The sequence below is a fragment of the Balaenoptera ricei genome, chromosome 8, assembly GCF_028023285.1.
Source record: "Balaenoptera ricei isolate mBalRic1 chromosome 8, mBalRic1.hap2, whole genome shotgun sequence".
Lineage (NCBI taxonomy): Eukaryota > Metazoa > Chordata > Mammalia > Artiodactyla > Balaenopteridae > Balaenoptera > Balaenoptera ricei.
The window spans coordinates 61,094,489-61,118,729 of NC_082646.1; the positions used below are offsets into that span (position 1 = coordinate 61,094,489).

The 24,241-nt window shown below is 46.9% G+C and overlaps 1 protein-coding gene across 1 annotated transcript in view; it reads left to right on the forward strand.

Annotated features, from left to right (window-relative positions):
* C2CD3 (C2 domain containing 3 centriole elongation regulator) overlaps positions 1 to 24,241 on the forward strand; it is a 125,838-nt gene that overhangs the window by 100,360 nt on the left and 1,237 nt on the right. Inside the window, exons 30-32 of the mRNA XM_059930825.1 lie at positions 2,384 to 2,604; positions 4,572 to 5,493; positions 9,630 to 9,741. Coding sequence (XP_059786808.1) covers positions 2,384 to 2,604; positions 4,572 to 5,493; positions 9,630 to 9,741 — 1,255 coding nt within the window. The remainder of the gene's footprint in view (positions 1 to 2,383; positions 2,605 to 4,571; positions 5,494 to 9,629; positions 9,742 to 24,241) is intronic.

Genomic DNA, 24,241 nt, shown 5'->3' on the forward strand with positions numbered 1-24,241 from the left:
TTTGCCTGTGGGGGCCTGTCCTGTGCATCCTAGGATATTTAGCAGCATCCCTGGTCTCTATCCACTAAATATTAGTAGCATACCTCCCCCAGCTGTGACAACCAAAAATGTCTCCATACATTGCCGAATGTCCCCTTGGAGCTAAAACCATCAGGCTAAAAACCACTGCCCTGGAGGAGTGGTTCTCAAAATTTAGCGTGTGTCAGAATCACATGAAGAGCTTATTAAAACAGTTATTGCTGGGACCCACCCATACAGCTCTTGATTCAGTAGGTCTAGGATAGGGCCTGAGAGCTTGCGTTTCTAACGACTTCTCAGGTGACGCTGATGCTGCCAGTCCTAGAGCCAGGTTTTGAGAACCACTGCCGTAGACAAATTCCCTACGAAACAGATGAAACAAGATGATGTCAATTTTGCATTACTTCCTTGGGTTCATGGAGCCCTAAAGCAGTGTTTCATTTCAGTCACAGCAATCCTGTGAGGCCTGCAGGGCAAGTATTACCAAACTTTTCCCACAAATGAGGAATTTGCAGCTAGGTGTTAATAGCTTCTATACCCAGAACCTCTGACAAGGCCAGTTGGGTTTGCATATTTTCTAAAGCTTCACCAAGTTGACATTTGTCTGCATGTTCCTGCTACAGGTATTTATCTATGTGGCATAAACCCAGATGTAGACACCTAAGTAAATCCACTATGATTTGATAGAGTTGTGGCTTCTAGTGATAGAATAAGGATCAGCTTTGTCCTCTCATTTAATTTACGTTTGACTCTAAGATATGCAGACTGTTCTTAACAAAAGGATAGAAAGACTTTCTGTTTACTTCACAGTTATTTAGTGTCTGTGTTGTGCCAGTTGTGCTGGGCACACTGAGTATACTAGAGAAATAGAGAAGTTTGAGATATTATCTTCTATTACCAGACGCGCATGGCCTAGCTAGGGAAACTAAACTAACACATAATGAGAAAACTAAGGGAAAATCTAAGGCAGAAGGTTAGATGCCAAGAGTGAAGGAGTTTAAGGGAGAGGTGGCCTAATGACTTGGGACAATGGACTTTGAAAAGGAGAAATATGAGCTGCACCTTAAAAAGTGAATAGGACAGGGACAGAGCAGGGAGCAGCTTGAACTCGGGTTCTAGCCTGCAGGGGTGTGAGGCAGAAATGAACCCAGTTGGGACAGAGCCCATCTACTATAATGGAAAAAGCATAAGTCTTGGAGTTACAATTTCTGAGTAGCTGCATGCTACTACTTACCCTAGACAAATCACTTAAATTCTCTGACCTCACATTCCTTATTTGTAAAACAGTAATTACTGATCTCATCTGGTTGGATGAGAATTAAACAAGGTAATGTGTTTGAAAACATAAAACGTAAAATCCTATGCAAGTGAAGGTGGTAATAGTTGGTGTGATTTCTCTTCGGAGTAGTAAGAATGAATGTGCCCCCATTAAAGGTTTTTGAACAGAAGATTTTTTTTTTAATTAATTAATTTATTAATTTATTTATTTTTGGCTGTGTTGGGTCTTCGTTTCTATGCGAGGGCTTTCTCCAGTTGTGGCAAGCGGGGGCCACTCTTCATCGCGGTGCGTGGGCCTCTTACTATCGCGGCCTCTCTTGTTGCGGAGCACAAGCTCCAGACGCGCAGGCTCAGTAGTTGTGGCTCACGGGCCTAGTTGCTCCGCGGCATGTGGGATCCTCCCAGACCAGGGCTCGAACCCGTGTCCCCTGCATTGGCAGGCAGATTCTCAGCCACTGCGCCACCAGGGAAGCCCCCAGAAGATTTTTTTAAGGGTATTTATTCATGTCTATTTATCCATTCAGCATTCATTTATTTTGTGCCAAGCACTATGCTGGGTGCAGTAGATATAAAGGAATCAGCACAGAGTTCACATCACATCAGGGGAAATTGATGTGAAACAAACAAATGATATGGTTGAAGAGTACAGAAAGAACTAGAGCACAGAGGAGCGGCCCTTAAACCAACTTAGAGAGTCAGGGAAGGCTTGCTGGAAGAGGTCACTTGCTTGAAGGATCAGGAATGGTTAACAGGTAGCAGAGGTCAGTGCTAGCCCAGAGTAAGGGGAAGTGAGGATTGGAATGATGATAAGAATGGTTCCCTATAAGGAGGTAGAATACTTGCTGGACATCAGAAGAGGAATCCCATTAACCAGACAGAGAGGGAAAATGTTGTCCCCGGCAGTGGGATTGTAGTCAGAGAGGTGAAGGATGAATTGGTGGATTGGAGAGAGAGGGGCCCTGCTGTTAATAGACCAAGTGAGAGATGCTAAGGTCCTAGCTCAAGCAATGGAAGGTCAGGGGAACATAAAAGATGCTCATAATCCCAGTGAATGACCCTTTTTTCTTCTCCCCTTCTTCTTTTGCAGGAGGAATCTGAGTGAGCTAGATCAGATCCAGCGGTACTTCAGCCAGAAGCTCACCAAGCCTTTACTTCCCCTCAGTCCTCAGACCCATACTGCCATCTCGCAGTGCCAAGAGAGTCAGAGGGACCATCTTCGGCCAGGAGCCAGCAGCCTAGACCCCGAAAACCATTGCATCCTAGAGAAATCCAGTAACCTGGTGTTGCAAGTCAGCTCCTTAATCACGGGTATGGCTCAGGGCCGCTCTTGTTGAGGAGTTATGGTCATGGGTGCTTATTCAAAAAGCATTTGAATGTGTGCCTTCAGACAAGTCTTTATGGCAAATAGAGACCAACAGCTTTCACCATCTCTCTTACTTACTTATTTACTGTCTTCCTTTTGAAAGGAGAGACGTAGTAGCGTGGCATTGGAACGTGTGCAATGGAAAGAACATGGGACTGAGAGGCAGGGGACCCGAGTTGAATCCTTGGTGGGTTTGTGGCACAGACTTACTGTTTGACTCTGAGCATACCCTTTCTCTTCTTGAGCTTCAGTTTCCCCAACCAGAAAAAGAGGGGAATGGATTAGATGAGTTCTTCAGTGGCAGTTCGTGAACTCGTGCCACTCTATTTTCGGAAAAACTCAACTACAAACATATTTCAGATTTTAATTCTCAGAGGCCAGAAGACTGCATTTTTATCAAGCACCCCAGATGATTCTAGGTGTTGGTGGTCCATAGTCTACCCTTTGAAAATCCCCCTTAACTGGTGGTTCTCACTTTGACTGTATTGATATCATTGAGGGAGCTTTTTTTTTTTTTCTTGGCCACACCGCTATCGTAGCTTCCTGACCAGGGATTGAACCCGGGCCCTTAGCAGTGAAAGCACGGAGTCCTAACCACTGGACTGCCAGGGAATTCCCGGGATCGTTTTTCTCAAGCAGAATGTGTAGATTCTACACAGGGATGAATAAGTTCAGTTTTTTCTCTTTAAAGGGAAAAAAAGCCACCATGGTTGATATTAGGCACAAACCTTCCTATCCTCTTCTCCCAGATACCTAACCTGTTGGTAGCCAGGACCACAGAAGTGTACTCTGTGTTTGACTTCCACTTGCTTGGAAATAATCAGTCAACTGTTTATTGAGCACCAGCTGTGCCAGGCATTATTGTGTCACTAGTTCTGGCAGGATACAGTGGTGGACAAGACAGGCATTGTCTGTGCTTTCATCAAGCATGCATGCTGTAGTCAACCAAAGAAGCTGCCCCCCAGAAAGAAAGCATAAGAGCAAAACAGAGGGAGGCTTGTTTGGGGTGGAGGTGAGAGTGGATAAGGAGAATCCCTTTAAAGGTCATATTAAAAGAGGAGAGTGAGGAGAATCAAAGGCTTGAAGCCGAAGGGCCTTGAAGGCAAGCTTAGGAGTTTAATCTTTATCCTGGAAGAAAAGGGGGAGTTCTAAGCAAGGGGATGACAGAAGGAGAACTGATTTTCACAAGGAGAGGATGACTTTTGAAAGGAGTTACTGAATGCCTATATATGTGCTACACAATGTATGCCCATTTATCTCATATATTTTTCACCATAACGCTGTGAAAAAGGTGGTGTTTTATCACATTTTAAAGATAAACAGACTCAGGATAGTTTGCTCGTAACCACAAAATTGACAAGTGACAGTAGAGATTTGAACCCAAGACTGACTGGCTCCAAAGCCTGTGCTCTTTCCAGCACACGATGTTGCCTCCATTTTCTTCACAAATCTCCACAGCCTTATCATTTGGGTGATGGGTATTTCTTTGCTTTTATTTTCCAAATAAAATAGTTCTAATAACTATCATCAAATAGGTAAATAAGTGGATTCTCATTTTGGTTTTTAATATAGGTAATTACTGAAGTAAATGGAAGCATGAACATTCCCACCAGGACTCCCAGCTCCCAAGAATTCCTGAGCATGAGCAGATAGTCTCTGAAAGTGTTTCCACAGACGTAACCACAGCTATAAATGGATTAGATTTTGGTCCTCTGATATTAGAATAAAATGCTAGAAATTGTACTGCCTTGAATATAGTTTCACTGACTCTTGGGGGCAAATTAACTATTATCTTTAAGGTTTGTTCAAAGGTCTGATTGCAAGACTACATCTGAAACTAGAAGCTAATGTGGGAAAGTTGAGTGGTCTGTGGCCCTACCTTGTAGTAAGAGTGATATCTGTTACTGTTTAGATCTGCAGACTATCACCCGGAACTCTCAAGGATCTTTGCGTTCTCACCAAGCGAGGAGTAGAAGCAGAGAAGTCACCACCCTCCCAGATGCTCAGGACACAGTAGCCATGGAAGAACGAAGCACAACTCCAGACCTGCCATTGGCAAGAGCTCCAGATGAGGGCAGAAACTCCCCACTTCCCTCTACTGTTGAAGAGACTTCAAGTGGAAGAGGAATGCTTCATGAGGCCCTGGGGCACACGGTACCCATCACAAGAATGCAGAGCAGTGAGGACACCAAGGCAGGCCCGGCCTACAGTGATGAGGACTATGAAGAAGACATCATTGAGCCCAGGACCCTCAATGAGATCACCACCGTGACAGACAAAACTAGCCCTTGGTCCAGTTTCATGTCAGATGCAAGTGAGATCATCAGCCCTCAGCCTGATGAGGGGCAGAGGGAAGGCCCCTCTTGTCCTTCAGAGCCTTTCCCCAGAGAGGAGCTCAAGGTCAGAAGTAACTTTCTGTCCAGCCCGGAAAGGACTGTTAACCCCCACTTGCATAGGCAGGGCTCTCCTAGCCACAGTATTGTTCCTTGTGAGGGTGTGGCCTGTAAGGCCAGGGTTGGAGAGCCTGCCTCAGCAGGCCCTCAGCTCAGCTCCCATGTGACACTCTCAGGAGCCCAACAGAGCAAAACCTGTGTTGGGTGGCACTCACCAAAGGCAGACCAGGACCAGGAGCCCAAGCCAGAGGCCCAGGCTGAGAAGGAAGTGGTCTCCGATGAGCTAAGTGACTCTGCTGATAGCTCTGAGAAGCTCCCTCTACACCCAGCCTCCCAGAGCAGAAGGGAAAACCATAAGCAGCCACCCATCAACTGCCCTGACATCAGGCACAAGCAGGAGACATCTGGGTCAGAGGTGTCCACGAAGCAGAGCATCCTCCTGTATCCTTTGGTGTTTCCCCCAGGTAGCCCCTTAAGCCATCTCTAGGCATTTTGGGTGCTGGTGCTTAGGCCAGCCGCATGAGCGTGAGCAGTGGCCCCCCTCATAGAATGCACTCAGGGGCGTGGGGAGCCCCTTCCTGCTGAAGACTCACCTGTACTGATCAGGTGCTACGATTCTACCATTATCATCAGGCCTCTGAAGCATAATGCTTTGAACTGGGTTTAGATGTTGGTAGTACATTCATTAGCCTATCCTAGCCTGATTTATCTGATTAATCTCTGGGTATTTTACACCTGAAGGCAAGGTTCTGCATCTAAGGAATGAGACCATTAATCTCAGCTGCAATTCCAGGGGAGGGTGTAGAGAAAGAAGAGTCCTACCACGGATTGAGCATTTACCATGTGCCAGGCACTTTACGTACATTTTGCATTCGGTCACACAAGTCTTTAAAGTTGGTATCATTTCTATTTTGCATGTAACGAAATGGAGACTTAGAGTTCTAGTGACTTGCCTAATTAATTTTTTTTAAAGGCAAGTGATGGGGCCAAGGGGAGGGGAAAGTGGGCACTGTTGAAATGGTCTTACCCAAGCCCCCCCCAGGATGGCAGTGTTGATGGGGAGAGGGGCATCTGACATTCCCCCTCTTCCTCCTTTGAAATGCAGATGGGCATGTTATGGGGAAAGGAAACCACTTGGGACCATCAGTAGCCCTCACATCTGTAGCCTAACCAGCTGATCATATCAGCTCACCTGATATCCCAACAATAAGCAGGGGTTATTGCAGGGCTGGTGGGTGAAGCAGGCTGCCTTTGTAGTGCTTTGCAGTTCTTTCTCCACTAGAAATCAGGGGGCCTGACTTTGACCATTTGGACCCAGCTCTTACTACTTGTGTAACGTCAAGCATATAGTTTAACCTTTCTGAGCCTCAATTTCTTCACCTATAAGATGGAGGTAGTAATCCCTTACCCACCAGACTGTACACTCGCAGGTAGGTCAAGGACCTTGTCTTTCTCCATGTCCCCAGACATGACACACAGAAAGGATCAGTAAATATAGATTGAAATGAGCTATCAGTTTCACAGGATTCTTGAGAAACTCAAATGAGTGGGAACATTTGTACATACCACACAGATGTGATTCTTGATGCAAGGCAGAGAGAAACCTGAGGGTAGGGGGTATGGGCTCAGGAGAGGCTTAAAGCGTGAAATGGCTGGAGGCTGAGCACTGAAAGCAGAGTGCCTCGGTGTTCTTTCCTGGCCTCGTTCTTCCTGGCTTCTGATGTTTCTGCCTCTACAGTCGATTTAGTTGTGCTCAGAATTTATGGTCAGTGGAGGAGCAGTCACATGTGCCAGGTCCTAAGGGCACTGCTTTAATTCGGGCCTTCCCAACTGCTCATTTCTTTCAAAAAGTGAGTATTGCCAGGCCCGGTGCTGTGTAATGAGGACAGAGATTTGAATCAGCCCTTACCTCGAGAAGTTCCCATTATGAGGTAGGAGACAGGTAATGACAGTAACAGTAAATAGGCAGTGATAAATAGCCTTTGTTGTTCTAAGGCATGGACAAAATGCTAGGGAACAAGAGGAGGAAGCTGCCATAACTCTGTTTGGAGGTACCCCAGAAAGAGAGCCAGTAGAGCTGGACCTCAAAGATGAATAGCCATTCTGTAGGCAGGGACAAGAACGTTGTAGTCACAGCGAACTGTGTGCGCAGAGGTGTAGCCACTTGAAGGAGCCTGGCCTGTGGGCAGAAGTCACTGTGGTTAGAGCCCCCGGATAAGAGGGGTGGTGAGGGGTGAAGCTGGGCTGGATCTTAAGGGGCCTTTTATATCTGGCTAAGGTACTTGGACTCTGTCTTGTTAGCAGATTAAACTTCAGTTTCCTTATCTTTAAATAAATAAGTAATAACAGTAGTTTTCTTGTGGGGTTGTTGTGAAAATTAAATTAACAATGTAAACTACCTAGCATAGTGCCTGGTACGTAAATAGTGTTCAGTAAATGTTAAGCAAGCATATGATTGGTCAGATTTACATATTAGAAAATTCTCCCAGTGCCTTGTAGAGGGTGGATTAGGTCAGGAGAGACCAGAAGCAAGGAGACCAGGTAGGAAACTTGCAGTAATAATGAAAGATGAAGAAAGTCTGAGCTAAAGCATAGACTGCTTTATGATGAGGAAAAGGAGGAGGGATCTGAGAGGATTAGATAGGGGCAGGGGATGAGAAAGAGGAAAACAGAAAGTATGACTGAGAGATTTCTGTCACAAGTTAGGTCATTTACTAGGTAAGAAATAGCACATAAAGAGAGACAGTTTGGAGGGAAGAGGCAGATTGCTGTTTTGCACATGTGCCTGTGAGACGTCCAGGAGGAGATGCAGGCCTGGAGTTCAGGATGAGATCAGCTATGAAGGTAGATATCTCTGGAAACAGACAAGAACAGCAAGGAGACAGAGAAAAGGAGAGCCACACAAGACAGAGCCCTGAGGATCACCAGTACGTGAGGGCGAGGGGAGCAGACGCACCCACAGAGGAGGTGGAGGAGAGCCAGTGAGAGAGATGGGAGCAGCAGGGTTTCGGGGAGTGGTGGTCAGCACCCTGATGCTCAAGACGTCCAGCACAATGTGGACTGACATGTATTCGCTGGCTTTAGCATTAGGAGGACAGTGCAGAGGTGGAGATGGAAAGTAGATTTCAGTAAGTGTGAGGGAACCAGTGGTGACTTTTCCCCCTCAACTGGGGAGACAGGAAGGGCTGACATTTACTGAGTACATGCTATGTGTCAGGCACCATTCTGAGCACTTTGTATATATAATGTCATTTAATTCTCAAAAGGTACAATTATTATATCCATCTTACAGGTGAAGGAACAAGCACAAAGTGTGAACTTTTGTGAAGGTACCATCTAATAAGTGACAGAGGTTACTGTTGGAGCAGGACCCTTAGAAAGACAGGTGGTGCTGGGCTGAGCAGGGGAGTTTGGTGTTTCAGCACACCCTGGGCACCTCACAGCCAAGCTGACTGTCAGGCTGAGAGTCCTCAGCAGTCAGAGCGGCAACAGCAAATAGGCCTTACCTCACCGGGGTCTCTGAGGAAGGCTGAGGTCAAGGGGCTCTTTCCCTCCAGGATCTCCAACTCCGTCCCCACCTCTCTGTAGAAAAATCAGGGACTTGAGCCAAAGCAGGAAATGATGCATTTCATTCGTTCAGTAGATATTTATTGAACATTTATTGTGTCTCAGGTACTATGCTAGGTGACAGGAGTATAGTATGAAAAAGAGCTCATCTTTGCCCTCCTCGAGTTCAAAGTCTAGCATGGAAGAACAGTGATAGACCAATTTGCATCAGAACCATACTTAGCTTATTGAACAGAAACAAATAGACCATCAAAACAGTCCCCTCCTTCCCCTCCCAAACTGAATCATTGCTTTGACTGAACAAATTTGTGGAACACTGTGTTCTCAACACAGTACTGGGTACCTCCAGAGGATATGGAGAAGTGCAAGATACAGCGCCCGACTTCTAGGGCTCACGTCCAGGTGGTGGATCAGCTGTGCCTACTTATGCAGAGCCCTCGTTTCCGGATGTGAGCACAGAACACCCAGGAGGACAGGCCCTCCTTCAATGCCAGGCAGCACCTTCCAGCCTAAGATGCTGCCCTGGAGCCACCTTCCCACCCCTACCCTGTCTGTCAGGTTTTGGCCAGCAGGTCCTCGGCAAGTATCATCCAGTGCTTGCTACCTGCCAGCCTCATGGGGCTCTAGGGAAGTAGTGAGGTGACTGAAGGAAATACACCACCTCTGCCTTTGAGAAGCTTAGGGAATATTGAGGGAAACAAATTGAGAATCATATCAGACTAAATAAGCATTAGCCTGTGTTTCAGACTGGGCTCTAGACTAGGAAAGGAGGGGTCACTGTGGCTGAGACTTAGAGGAGGCTTCCGGGAGGACGCAGGATCTGAAGTGACCCATAAAGTATAGACCAGTTTGTTAGGAGTTGCAGGGCCTTCCAGGCAGAGGGAACCACTTGAGCAAAGGATTCATGGGCAGGAATAAATTGAAAGGAAACAAAGGGGTGGTAGAGGTCAGAGGAGATGCTGGTCTGGGGAAGATTTCTAGGTATTTGTGTCCCTTAACTACCTTTATAGCCCAGAGCCCATTGTGGTGCCCAACTTCTTTTTACCTCCCCAGCAGTTGGAGGCCTCCCTGCGGATGCTCTCTCTCTCTACAGCTTTGCCACCACCAGCCACAGCAGATCAGGTAAGAGGACACCTGGCTGACCTCCTGTTTCCTATAGAGTCGTCATCTCTTTCATGAAAGCATACAGAATGCAGAGTGGCCCCGGCCATGCTCCTGGAAAGGCAGCAGCAGTGGTCACTCTCCAAGCTTGTGCTGAGCGTATCCTGTGGGCCCAGCAGTGGGAGGAGCTCGGGAAAAGTGAGGCAGAGCAAATGTGTTAAGAGCAAGGGCGTCATCAGCTGAGGTAGAAGAAATAGCACAGAAGTGTAAAAACAGGACTCAGCTAAGAAGCGCATACTGAGTGCTGTGGGAGCTCCAACTAAGCAAAGATGGGTTTGAATGGAGGAAGCTTCAAACAGGAGATGCCACCTCGGGAGACCGTGGCAGATGAGTAAGGTCTGGATGAAGAGAGTAACAGAGTGTTAGACCTATTTGTTGTTTACAGAATACCTCATAACTATTCGTCATGCAGCTGAGTTAGGTGGTTGGAACCTTGGTGCAAATCCTAGCTGTGCCCTCTTCTGCCTTGACACAGCACCAGACCTTTCTCGCAGGTGGCACGGAAATAATATCTGCTTCTCTAATCATTCAGCATATATTTACCGAGTACCTGTGCTGTATCAGGCATTGTGCTAGGTGCTGAGCATGCAGTAGTAAATAAGGCAAATTCCCTGTCTTAACGGAGTACAAACAGTAAACAAAAAATATTTACAAATTGTGATGAGTCCTAGATGCTCTGAGAAAGAACAGGCTTTCCCTGAGGAAGCAGTGTTTAAGCTGAAAACGATGATCATGGTGGTGCTTGCCAGGTACCCAGCACTGTTTGAAGCACTTTAGGTTAACTCCTTTAATTCAGCAACCTGATGAAGTACATACTTTTATCCCTATTTTAAGATGAGAAAACCGAGGCACAAAGAGATTAAGTAACTTGCCTCACACAGGTAGTTAAGTGGTAGAACCAGAATTGGAACCCAAGTAGTCTGGTTTCAAAATCTGTGTTTCTAACTACTGTGCTATATGGAGGAGGAGACACAAAGCCCCTGCCTCATGGAGCTTTTATTTTATTTTATTTTTAATTCCCTTTTTTATTACTTGGGCACGCAGTTTATAAGAGTAAATGAAATCTTGGAGTAAATTTCTATTGGTTGTACAGTTGCAGTGGTTAGGCTCATCTCATCTCACCAACAGTCCAATGAAGACTTTTTTTCTTTTTATTGAATTTTTATTTTATATTGAATTATTGTTGGGGTTTTTTTTAAATGTATTTTTATTTATTTATTTATTTATTTATTTATTGGCTGCGTTGGGTCTTGGTTGCTGTGTGCGGACTTTCTCTAGTTGCGGCAAGTGGGGGCTATTCGTTGTGGTGCGCGGGCTTCTCATCACGGTGGCTTCTCTTGTCGCGAAGCACGGGCTCCAGGCATGCGGGCTTAGTTACCCCGTGGCATGTGGGATCTTCCCGGACCAGGGATTGAACCCGTGTCTTGTGCATTGTCAGGCAGCGTCTAAACCACTGCGCCACCAGGGAAGTCCCTATATTGAAGTATTGTTGATTTAAAATGTTAGTTTCAGGTGTACAGCAAACTGAGTCAGTAATACATATACACATATCCATATTTTTTCAGATTCTTTTCCCATGTAGGTTATTATAGAATATTGAGTAGAGTTCCCTGTGCTATACAGTAGGTCCTTATGGATTATCCATTTTTGGTTTTCGGGGTTTTTAAAAATATTTATTTATTTATTTGGCTGTGCCAGGTCTTAGTTTCAGCACACAGGATCTTCATTGCTGCGTGCAGGATCTTTTAGTTGAGGCATGCGGGATCTTTAGTTGCGGCATGTGAGATCTTTAGTTGCGGCACGTGAACTCTTAGTTGTGGCATGTGGGATCTAGTTCCCTGACCAGGAATTGAATCTGGGCCCCCTGCATTGGGAGCACAGAGTCTTAGCCACTGGACCACCAGGGAAGTCCCGATTATCCATTTTATGTATAGTAGTGTGTGTACGTTAATCCCAAATTCCTAATTTACCCCTCCCCCTCCCACTTTTCCCCTCTGGGAACCATAAATTTGTTTTTGAAGCCTGTGAATCTGATTCTGTTTTATAAATAACTTCATTTGTATTGGTTTTTTTAGATTCCACATGTAAGTGAAATCATATGATATTTGTCTTTGTGTGAGTTACTTCACTTAGTATGATAATCTCTATCTATCTATCATGTTGCTGCAAATGGCATTATTTCACTCTTTTTTATGGTTGAGTAATATTCCATTGTATATATGTACCACATCTTCTTTATCCGTTCCTCTGTTGATAGACATTTAGGTTGCTTCCATGTCTTGGCTATTGTAAGTAGTGCTGTAATATATATATATTGCAGCACTAGTTACAGTTGCACTATACATTGATATATATCTCCAGAGAAAACCATAATCCAAAAGGATACATGCAACCCAATGTTCATTGCAGCACTACTTACATACACACACACACACACACATATATATATATCCAGGAGTGGGATTACTGGATCATATGGTAGTTCTATTTTTAGTTTTTTAAGGAGCCTCCATACTGTTCTCCATAGTGGTTATACCAATTTACATTCCCACCAGCAGTGTAGGAGTGTCCCCTTTTCTCTACACCCTCGCCAGCATTTGTTGTTTGTAGACATTTTGATGATGGCCATCCTGACCGCTATAAGGTTGATACCTCATTGTGGTTTTGATTTGCATTTCTCTAATAATTAGCCATGTTGAGCATCTTTTCATGTGCTTGTTGGCCATCTGTATGTGTTCTTTGGAGAAATGTCTATTTAGATCTTCTGCCCTTTTTTTGATTGGGTTGTTTGTTTTTTTAGATGTTGAGCTGCATGAGCTGTTTGTATATTTTGGAGATTAATCCCTTGTCGGTCACTTCATTTGCAAATATTTTCTCCCATTCTGTGGGTTGTCTTTTCGTTTTGTTTATGGTTTCCTTTGCTGTGCAAAAGCTTTTAAGTTTAATTAGGTCCCATTTGTTTATTTTTGTTTTTATTTTCATTACTCTAGGAGGTGGATTGTGGAGCTTTGAAAAAAACAATTTCAGAGAATAATACATGCTATGAGCAAAATGTATTAGCTTATTTGTTAATTATAGTAGCCAACCCCTATGTAACGCTTACCGTGCACTAGACATTATTCTAAGCATTTTCCATGTGTAAACTGATTTAATTCTCCCAAGAACCCAATAAGAGGGGTACTATTGTTATCCCCATTTAATAGACTAGAAAACTGAGGTTCCCCTACAGAACTTCCCATACAGACTTACAAGGTATTATAGTTTCTATTCTGTAGAAACTGAGACACATAAAGGTTAAGCAGGTTGTCACCTACCCAGGGTCTCCCAACCAGTATGACTCCAAACTCTGTGCTTTCCGTTGCACCACTTTAAAATCATGACACTTGGCTTACGGTATATTTTTCTAGCTAATTTGCCTTCTTTATATAGGTTTCATTTTGCAGTTAACGTTTAAACATTTTTTTATGTTCTTCCAGAGCCTACTTTGATGACAGATGGGGTCAGTCCAGAAGTATGCTGGGAGCCTAGGGGTATAGTTCTAAAGAGAAGCCATAAGATGTCTAGTTCTTTTACTGGTTTCCTTCCCGACTTCTCCCTCAGCTTCCCCAGCACCATTTTGAGGACACCTCATTTCTTTGGCACATTGATAAGTCTGAATTCCCACACGTCTCAGTTTTTATCAAATTTGTATTCCTGTCCTAGAGGAGGGGAGGTGCCAGTCCCCACCAGAAGCTCTGCATTTCCGTGGCCTTATTTCTCCTCTGGTTCAGGTCACCAGTTCGTCTCCTGCTCTGCATCTTCCCTTGCATGCCCCATGTATTCACGGCAGCACTTATGCTAGGGTAGCAGGGCTGTGTCCAGCACCAAGCACAAGCTTTTGAACAAGACATCTATGACATGAAATACTGAATCTGCTACGTGGCTAAGTGATCTTGGGCAAGTGACTTGACCTTTCTGAGTCTTGGTTTTTTTTTAAAGTAACATCAGGCTAATAGAATTCTTACCTAATAAGAGGACGACAAGAATTACCCTAGAGGAAAAAAGCAGACACTGTTAGTTTCCTTTCCCTCTTCCCCTCCCAGCCAAGTGGGTGAAATGTGAGTGAGATGTGCCTTGTAGGAAGGGAGGTCTGTGAGTCACTGTGTCCAAGCTGTCAGCTCTCAACTGCCAAACGGAACTGCTGTTCCTGCTTTTGTGCTGTTCCTGCTTTTGTGTTTCTGCCTTCTTGATGTGCCAGCTTCTGGGGGGACTTATTATCTTTGATCTATTAAACATAAGATACAAAGGGTGGGAGAGGGATGTAATAATGTTTACTTCAGTTAAAGGGCAAGTCTAGTTTTGAGAAGATAAAGTCTCATACACTTTGTAGCCTTTTTTCTTTCTTGCCCACAGCAAAACTCCATTGTTTGTCTGCTGCTCTCAGGAACACCTCCCTCCTTAGGACCTTATTCTGGGTCCTAGTTAGGGTAGCCAGTCATCACAGTTCACCCAGAGCTGTCTCATTTTCAGCATTGAAAGTCCCACGATCCAGGAAACATCAGGGTGTTCATCGTCCTCACTGGTGATGAGCCTTTCTCACTACTTGATGTGTTTGTAGCAGCATGTTTTCTGCAACTTATGCTCTTGGCTTCATTCCTTCTTCACACCCTGGTCTCAGTTTATTACCATTTCCCTTCAGCATGAAGAACTTCCTTTAGAATTTCATGTAGTGCAGACCTACTGGGAACTGATGCTCTCAGCTTCAATTGGCTGAAATGTATTTTGCCTTCATTTTTCAAAGATGTTTTTTCACTGGATATAGAATTCTAACTTGAATTGTGTTTGTTTTAGCATTTTATCTATTCATTCATTCATTTATTTTTAATTTTGGGCGCGCCACGCAGCTTGTGGGATCTTAGTTCCCCGATTAGGGATTGAAACCTGGCCCTCAGCAATGAAAGCTCTGCATCCTAACTACTGGACCGCCAGGGTATTACCTGTTTTAGCATTTTAGAACTATCACTCCACATTCTACTGACCTCCATTGTTTCTGATGAGAAGCAGCTATCATTCTTATTGCTCTTGCCCCGAATGTTATGTGACCTTTGTTCTTTGGCTACTTTTAAGATTTTTTTCTTTGGTTTTCAAGAGTTTGACTACAATGTTCATAGTTGCAGAGGCAGGGAATAGGATGGGGGAGGAAGAGCACATAGGTCTATTCAACAGTATTAACAATGTTTTAGTTCTTAGGTTGGGTTGTGGGTTTATTGATGTTCATTTTTATCATGCTTCATAATTTAAATATGTTAGTATTCTTTGGTATATTACATCATGAAATCACAAAATCGTATGTAATTTAAATTTTAAGAATGATTGAATGGTGACAAAATGGAGACACCAAGTCCTTCCATAGATTTGGCTGTGAATATGGATCAGAAGTATAGGATAGCGGGTGGGGTAGCATCTGAGATAAGGTAAGATTTTTTGGTTTTTTGTTTTGTTTTTTTTATATGGGAAAGGCTTCAGCTTTTTCTGTACGGCAGTGCAGTGACCAGTAGAGAAAAGAAGAAGGGGAAGATGCAAGAGAGGGAGAGAATAGAAAGACTAGTCCCTGGATCCAGAGCACATGTGGAGATATTAGCCTGTTGAGAAGAAAAAGAAAACTCACCCTGTAGCATACAAGCCTACAGGCAGACAGAGAAGATGGGTGCTAAAGCAGATAGGATTAGATTTGGTGATAGTTTCCCATTTGATGGAAGCTTCTATTTTCTCTTATGTCCATTTATTTATTTATTTATTTATTTTGGCCATGCCATTTGGCATTCGATATCCTAGTTGCCCGACCAGGGATCGAACCCATGCCCCCGGCATTGGAAGCACAGAGTCCTAACTACTGGACTGGCAGGGAAGTCCCTGTTTTCTCTTCTGTCTTCTATTTTTGGTTATGTTTCAGGCACAGTCAACAGCTCAAAGTGAGAGGTGGGCAGGGGAGGGTAGGAGCCTTGTCCTGTACCCCCAACTTGAGGATTCCATCTATTTTGCCTCTTCCTAAGGCTCTGAAGGCTGAAGAGGAGCATTTTGAGAGGCTGACTCTTCTCAACCAGTGTCCTGGGACAGCTATACTTAGCTCACCTGGCTTCACCACAAGATCTAAGGGAAGGCCTAATCCTTCAACCACACTGAAAAAATGCACCTGAACCCAGGAACCTCCCAGACAGTCTCTATTTCTAGCATTTGTGAAACAGGCGTTTTCCCCTCTTTTCCCCACAGCATAGTGGATACAGTTCTCTGTGTGACCTTCGTCAAGTCTTCTGATTTTTCTGAGTCTGTGTCATCTGTCAGATGGGGTTATCAGGCCTCAAAGCATGGTTGCACTGAAGAGCACCAGGTGTCACACAGAGAGGGAATAGAGGCCAGCTCTCAGCCCCCCTTCCTCATGACTGTTTCATCTTCTGGTTGTCACCTCTTCAAGAAGCAAAGGAGGGAGGAGGATGGCGGGTCTAGCAAGACCATCAAACAGCCAGCCAGTGGCACATTTGAAATTCCTTATGAATCAGTCAGGTTCTGCTGCCTCTGCTTTCTCTTTCCTCTTTGTGATAAAGTAACTCTTCAATGGGACAGCTCCCTGATTTTATTTATAGTTACTTCTGATTCTGTTTGCTTAGCTTCCAGGGGCAAACTAGTTTTATCAACTTCTCTAAAAGGGGAGGTAGAGGATGAGACAGCACTAATGTACATGTTGTTTTCCCCAGACTTAAGTCTTCTGCTCTTGTAGATGCTTCTTTGGGAAAATTTCAACCACTTCAATTATTTCAGTTATTATTACAGTTTGATGACTCTCAAATCCTTATCTTCAGTCCAGACTTCTCTGCCATGCTGCAGACACACGTGGATCCAGCTACATCCTAGAAGTCTTTTACTTGATGTTACAAACAATTCAGCACATCCAAAGCTTGAGCTTGTCATCTTCCTTTGCACACCCCCTCTACCGCCGGCATTCCTTATCTCAGTAAACACGACCACAGTCATGTAGTTACTCATGCCAGAGCATGTGTGTCGTCTTCCCCTCCTCCTACGCCTTTATCCCCCACAACCCACCATCACCAAGGCCTGTGAATTCTGTCCCCTAAATATCTTTGAATCCACTCACTTCTCACCATTTCAGTATCTAGCCCCAGTCGTCTCCCCCATAGCTGTTTCTAACTACTCTTACTCACAGCCACACTTTCCCACCACCATGCGTCTCCATACTGCAGCCAGTGTGATTGGCCACTGTAATCCGACTCTTACCCCACTCTACCACCGGAGGAGGGAGGGACTCTTCAAGGTTGTCAAAATCCAAAAAAACCCTCCATATTCCTAAACCAGTTATTAAATCTGAGTGCCCCGTTTCTTTGATCTCTCCATGGCATGTGACACAGTTGATCTCTCGTCTTTAAACATTTTCTTCACTTGTTTCTAAGGCATCAGTGCTTCTTGGTTCTCCTCTTCCCTTGTTGGCAGCTCCTGCTCAGCCTCCTTTGCTGGTTCTCCTTCATTTCCCCTACTTGTTAATAGGGGTGACCAGTGTGTGGTCTTTAGACTTCTCTATTTACACTTACTTTCTAGATGATCCTGTGTGATCTCAAGGCTTTAAATCCCCTCTATATGCCGAAGACTCATAATGATTATCTTAGCCCAGACCTCTCCTCTAACTCTAGGCTCGTATGTCCAGCTGCCTACTCAATATATCCAAACTCAACTCCAGATTTTATTCCTCAGATCTGTTCCTTGGTCTTCTCCATCTCAGTTAATAGATATTCTATCCTTCTAGTTTAGTTGTTCCTACCAAAACCCTTGGAATCCTCTCTGATGCCTTGATTTCCAATCCACCAGGAAATTCTGGCAGCTCTACCTCTAAATTCAGTTCCATCCACTGCTCACCACTCCCACCATTACCTGGTCTAAACTGTCATTATCTCTCGCCTAGATTGTTGCAGGAGCCTCCTAACTTGCCTTTCTGCTTCTACCCTTGCCCCCATTCCCCATACAGTATCCTCTTAAGTTTTTAAGATGTTAAGTAAATCATCGAATAAATCATGTGACTTCTCCACTCAGAACCCTCCAGTAACTTACCATCGATGACTAGGAGAGCCCGAGGTGGGTCTGAGGACAGGCAGACCAAAGAGTAGGAAAGTAGTTTGGGCCTCAAACTTGAAATGTACATCTTTCAGCAAGTTACAAAGCCATAGTCCTGAGCTAGGTGCAGAAGTAGACAGAGAAGGAGCTGTGGTCCCTTCCCCCGCCAAAGCTCACAGTTCCCCAGGGGACTAAGCTTTATATGTAAGTTCCACCAACTCCACCAAGCGTCCGTCGTGCTTAAAGTGCTAGACGTGGTGCCATGGACGCTCTTCAGGGAGGTCACAGTTCCTTGAGAGGCACTGGCCACCAAACCACTCACTAACTTTCTCAAATGACATTAGCCTATATTAGTACTTAAGTAAAACAAAACAAAGAGAATGCGTACAGGGAAAGGAAGACAGAGCCATGTAGGGTGGCATGAGTAGAATTCAGCAAAGATGAAGGAACGGCTTTGAAGGCTGTGGATTTGGAGAAAAGAAACCTCTCAGAGAATCAACAGAATCTGGTAACTGGGAAGTACAAACAGTATGTGCTAGAGAGGAGGTCAGAGCTGGGGAGAGATCAGCCTGGACCAAAGCAGTCAGGATAGGAATCAGAAGTAAAGAGCAAGAATCCACCTGTCATCTGAGCTCCTGGACTAACCACAGGCCTGGGGCCAGATGCTACTGTTCATGAGGCGTGCGTGTCGGAGGCAGGAGGTCGGCAACAAGGCCAGGCACAAGTGTCCCCTTGAAAGCCTTGAGTTGTCCAACCCCCCCACCTTAGAGTTCTCACCTCCACTTGGCCAGACCACAGTGTTTCAGACATCATCGGGATCGAGGCACTCCAGGAAGCTGGGGAGCTGAGTCAGCAAACCTGGTTTCGTTTCTTTTTTTTTTTTTTTTAATTTATTTATGGCGTTGGGTCTTCGTTGCTGCGCGGGGGCTTTCTCTAGTTGCGGCGAGCGGGGACCACTCTCGTTGTGGTGCGTGGGCTTCTCATTGCAGTGGCTTCTCTCATTGCAGAGCATGGGCTCTAAGCACACGGGCTTCAGTAGTTGTGGCACGCAGGCTCAGTAGTTGTGGCGCACGGGCTTAGTTGCTCGGCGGCATGTGGGATCTTCCCGGACCAGGGCTCGAACCTGTGTCCCCTGCATTGGCAGGCGGATTCTTAACCACTGCACCACCAGGGAAGCCCAAACCTGGTTTCTTGCCCTGGCTCTGCTGCTGGCCGTCTGAGGAGGCAACACGGACTTAATCTGTGGCTATACGTCCCTCTTCTCTCCTACCAGGCAGTTTTGTATAGCAGTTAGGCACATGGCCTCTGAATCCAGACAGCCTAAGTTCAGAGCTCAGTTTTGCCACTTTCGGGCTGTGTAACCTGGTGCAAGTTACCTACCTTTTCTGTGCTTCAGTTCCTTTATCTGAAAAATGTGTGAAACAGTACCTCCCTCCTAGAGCTTGTGTAGGGTTAACTGAGTAAGATGTTAAGTGCTTAGAGCAGTTTTTAGCACATGACATAGTAGGAACTATATGAATGTTAACTATTGTTATTTTTATCATCATTATTATTGAGACAACTTCCCCTCTTGTGCTGTTACACTCTGGGGGGACTAGTAGGAAAAAAATGCTAAGGGATAGGGACATCATCAAAAGCTTAGCACCAGGCGCAGGGAGCCGCAGGGAGCCAGGAAGTTAGACCCCACAGGGCAGCCCCAGAAGGATGGAGAGCATTGCTCAGGGCCCTAGCAGTTGATTGTGTGCTCAGTTCAGACCCTGAGTTAGAGGCCCAGGATGACCCACTGCCCCCACCTAAGGATGGTAGAGCCCTAGCCTCAGAAGTCCGTGGCCTGCCTGCCTTTGAGTCCTGAGGCTGCTGCTTTTCTCTGAGGAGCCCAAAGAATTCTTCTGTCCCTTGGTTTCCCTTCCCCAAGCCCAGAGCCATCTAAGAGAAACACAGTCTTGGTAGAGGAACCCAGTCCTCCACAAAATCACCAGACCAGATGGTTGGAGTCCAAGAGAAGTTCCTGAGCCTGGTGTCCTCTTCTCAGCCTGTGGTCCAGGCCTGATGGCTGAGCTGCCCATCTTGGGGCAAGAAGCCCTGACCTATTACCTCACCTCTTTTAGCTACCAAGTCCCTAGCCCTCCGCAGAGCCCCAGGAGGAGTCCCAAAGGTCAAAGAGCTTCTGATTAAGGCCACACAAAGCTCTGAGGAGGAGATGAGCTCTCTGGCCAAGGGTGTACAGAAGTCAGGGGAAGCAGCCAGAATTGGCTGGTGCCCACCTTGGCCCAGATGCAGTTTGGCCGGCACCGCGAGGGAAAGGGCCTACGGGTCTGCTGGGCAGGTGCTAGGCTCAAGTTGCCTGAGCGCTGAGGCCAGAGTCTGGGAGGAGCCAGGAGTTCCAAGAGTGTCACTTTAACCCTTCCCTCTCACTGGCAGGGAGTGGGTTCAGAAGGTTGAAGAGCCTTGATCTAGTCTGGCGTCTCCACGGTGTAGATTGGGAGACTGAGGCCCTGGCTGAGGGGGTGACCCAGGCCCTGTGGAATAGGCCGGTTGTCAGGGAAGGCTTCTCGGAGGAAGGAAAGGGAGGCATCGGGGGGTGGGGAGGAACAGAGGCAGCGTGTAGGTAGTGAGAACCGCATGACCAGAACTCTAAGGCAGGAATGGAGGGTGAGCTCAGAGCGTGGAGCCCAGCCACACTGCGGCTGGGCTAGGTGGTCAGATTTAGGATTTGCCTCCCAAGGCTGGGCCTCTGGTCTGCGTGTCTTATCCTCGCTTCCCCCTTGCTCCTAGTTGCAGCTGCTGAGTTTGCTACTCTCTTTAGCACAAGGAAGTCCTAGTCCCAGCCTTTGGAGAGGACTCTGGGAGCCACCACAGGGGAAGGCAGCAGCCAAGGAGGTGAAAGTTGAACAAGGCAGGTGGCTCTACCGAGCCTCACTCACCTCTGAAGCAGCAGTCTGCTGGCAGCCCTATCCTAGCCAGCCAGAGCCAGCCAGCTGTTTACTTTCTGTTTTCAGCTCTTTGGAAAGTTTTGCTTCCAGCCCCTGAGGCAGTGTTTATGTCATGTAAGGGATCTGCTCTGGAAAAAAAAAACTTCAGTCCTGATGCCTGGCCCAGGGGTTCATTGGGTGGGGGGCAATGGTAGGGGGAGAGCATGGCCAGTCCTGGCCTAGCCCTGGGCATGCCTTTGGGGGTGCTGTACCCCACTTCTACTCCAGCTGAAGTGAGGTCTCAGAACAGCAGGGCTTCATTTTGCTCTCCGCAGCTGGTGTCTCCAGCTTATTTAGCCCCTGTGCTTTTGTATCTGGCCAGAGCCTTGGTCACATCTGAATTGTATTTCAGCTTCACGGTAGACCTGGGGCAAGGAGGCAAACAAGTTCTCAGCTCCACTTGGTAATGAAGATACTGAGACCCAGACAGACAAAGTGTCTTGGCCTCAAGCAAGTGGGGCAGTTGGGCTGGGCCACAGACCAGTGTTCCTTCCACTCCACCCCACTGCCTCCCCTCTGAGAAAGTCCCAGGGACACCCAGAAGCAGGGGTAAATGGGGGTACCTGCACCTGCCACCCTCCTGGAAACATGTGCCCTATGTAGGGATATCCATCTGGGGACTGGATGGAGGGAACCCAGAACACAGTGGCTTGAATCAGCTCACATTTCAAGGCCAAGAAGAGGGCTGGAGCCTCCTAAGAGAGCGTTTGGAGAAGATGCTATCACAGGGAGCTGGCCAAAGAGGGAGCCACGGGCCGGGAAAAGTCCCTGGGTTACAGGGCACCTCCTCTTGTATTATCTGCTCATCCTGATCTGTTTTCAGATGAGGAAACCAAGGCCCAGAGAGGAAGTGACTTGCCCAAAGCCACTTGGCTAAGAAGTGGTAGAGCCAGGACTAGAACCAACTCCCCCACCAGGGTTAGCCTCTTGGTTTGAGGAACCCCTGGAAGCCCCATATTTTCCTGCCACCACTGCTCCTTACTCCTCCCCTGATGCTTTATTTTCTCCCTGGTGGAGTTCTACCTTTGACATTGAAGGCTCCTTTGAGACGTCTGTCTCAAACAATAGGCCGAGAAGCCTGGGTGTCCAGGTGCCCAGAAAAGAGCAGGTCCCCATATTTGGAAGTGGGAGAAGTTAATGGGAGAGCTGGATGGATTTAATGGGACAATCAGAGCCCCTCATGTACTGCCAGGCTTAACACCCAGACCACAGTAAAGCCTGTTCTGTCTTTCACCCCAGGACAGTGGTCAGCCCCACGCCCCCAGATCATTGGAAAGTCCAAGGGGGCTATGGTCAGTTCCTCCCCAGACATTCAGGAACTTGAGCGCCTCCCTCTCTGGGTTTGTCTTCTACTCTCCATACCTGCAGTCAGCCAGTCCCATCCCCCTGGCTTTCCCAGCAAATAAATTCCTTCTCCGCACCTTTGCTCAAGCTAAGTCTCCACCTGGAGCATCCTCTCTCATATTCTTTGTCCAGATTCCACCTTCATGTTGTTTCAAGTCCATCTTCTTGAAAGTACCCTTCCAGGGACTTCACCCCACGTGTGACACCCACTGTCCAGACTCCAAGGCCCCTGCAGCCCCTCAGTAGAGGAGTGGTGGGTACATGGAGGGGTGTCCCTGCTGTGGGCAGCTACACCTCTGCCCAGCCCTGCCAAGGCTGTACGTCTCGGGATAGCAACCCTGACGAAGAAAGAGACTTTACTACTAGTCAAGATGTTTTTTAGACCCTTTTGAGGTCAACAAAAGCCACATGCTGCTGACCTTCCACAGCTCTGCCCTGCCCAGTACACAGAGCCAAACCCCGTCCTGTCCCTGGGCCTGGGCCATGCAGATAAGGCCCCCCAGGTTGCTGGGCCCAGGTGTGGGTACTGGGAGGCTGGCTGTGGCTGGTTCACAGATGTCAGCCCAGCTAGCAGGTGCAGGCCCGTCCTCATGCTGCCCCTCCAGTGCAGTGACCTCACCCCACACACAGCTCTGCTGAAACCCTGTGCGTCTCAGATCCCACCTCTGCGTGAAGCCGCCCTGTCCTTCCCAGCTGTCATGAATTGCTCTTTCTCTGTGCTCCCGGGCTCTAAGCGTCCTCTTTGTGATTGCTGGGTAGGTCAGCATTCGTCTCCCCTCTAGCTTGAGCAATCACTGGTTCTGGAATGAATGAAAGAATGACTGAATGAGATATTTGCTACAAGAGGCAGTCTCCTCCCCAATTAATTTAAGCCTCTGGTCACCGTGGCTTGACCCATTCACTGGTCTATCAGCTACCAAACTCCCATCTTGGACCTGTCTCAGTAGGAGTCACAAGCATCAGGGTCAGGCCATGCCCTGCAGGAGCATCCAGTCTGGAGGGAGAGGGCCTCAGGCAGTGGCTGGGTGGCTGGCCTCCCCAGCCTGAGGCATTATGGGTTGCAGGTGCCTCCCATGTTTTGAAAGGAAGAACTACAAACACCAGCACAGGGTGGGTTTCCTTTCTCCCCTTTTAGCCTAGGCCTGCCTGGAAGATGGGGAGCTGTGTGTGCTCACCTCTGCTGGGCGTGTCCAGCCTCCAGCTCCACTTTGCTCTTGGTTCTCCGCAAAGAGAACCTGCCTGTGGGCTGTCAGTGCTGAGAGCTTGTCAGGCTGTATGCACTCCCTCGGCATTTAGAATTCCAGATTGGCAGGGGCCCTCAAGGTTGCCTGACTTCCATTCCCCCTATCACTTCCTGGCTGCTATTCTAATTCTTTGAATAGCTCTCTCTGTCTCCCCAGCTTAACTCTGAGCTATGGAGATCGAGAACTGTTCACCTCTATCTCCCCCTCACAGTAGGCCGTAAGAAGGTTAAAGAAGTGAAGGAAAGAAGGAATTACTGAATATTACTGATCCCACAAGCAACTCCACTCCCACAAGCAATGGGCCTCAGTTTCCCATTAGCAGAATTACTAAGGGGCAGGGAAGTAGTCTCAATCTCTAGGGTCTCCACCAAGCTGATTCTTGGTGCCTAGGGAGTGGTGCGTGTGCCTTCAGTATTTGGGGACAGGCTGCACGCTGTGGAGTCAGCCAAGCTTGCCTGTCGGGGCAAGTCCCATGTCCTTTCAGCACTGCCTCTTCCTCTACCAGGCCTCCCTCTCCTCCCTGGGGCCTTGCTTGTCAGCCACCTGCCTGGGGTGGCTTTCCTGTATCCTTTGAGCTCCTTCAGGGCAGGAACCTGGCACAGAGTAAGCACAGAAACAAGCAAACAAAAGGGTTGGAGGAGCAAATGGGTGAGTCATAGAGGAGTCCAGAGGACCACGATGTCATAACCCAAATGCACGCACCTTAAAGGGGAAATTCGTGATACCCAGTCAGCCCAAGACAGGGAGATGTTTGGTAGCAGGGCTGTGGGTATGTGCTTCATGTCACCTGGCAGCTCCAGGAAC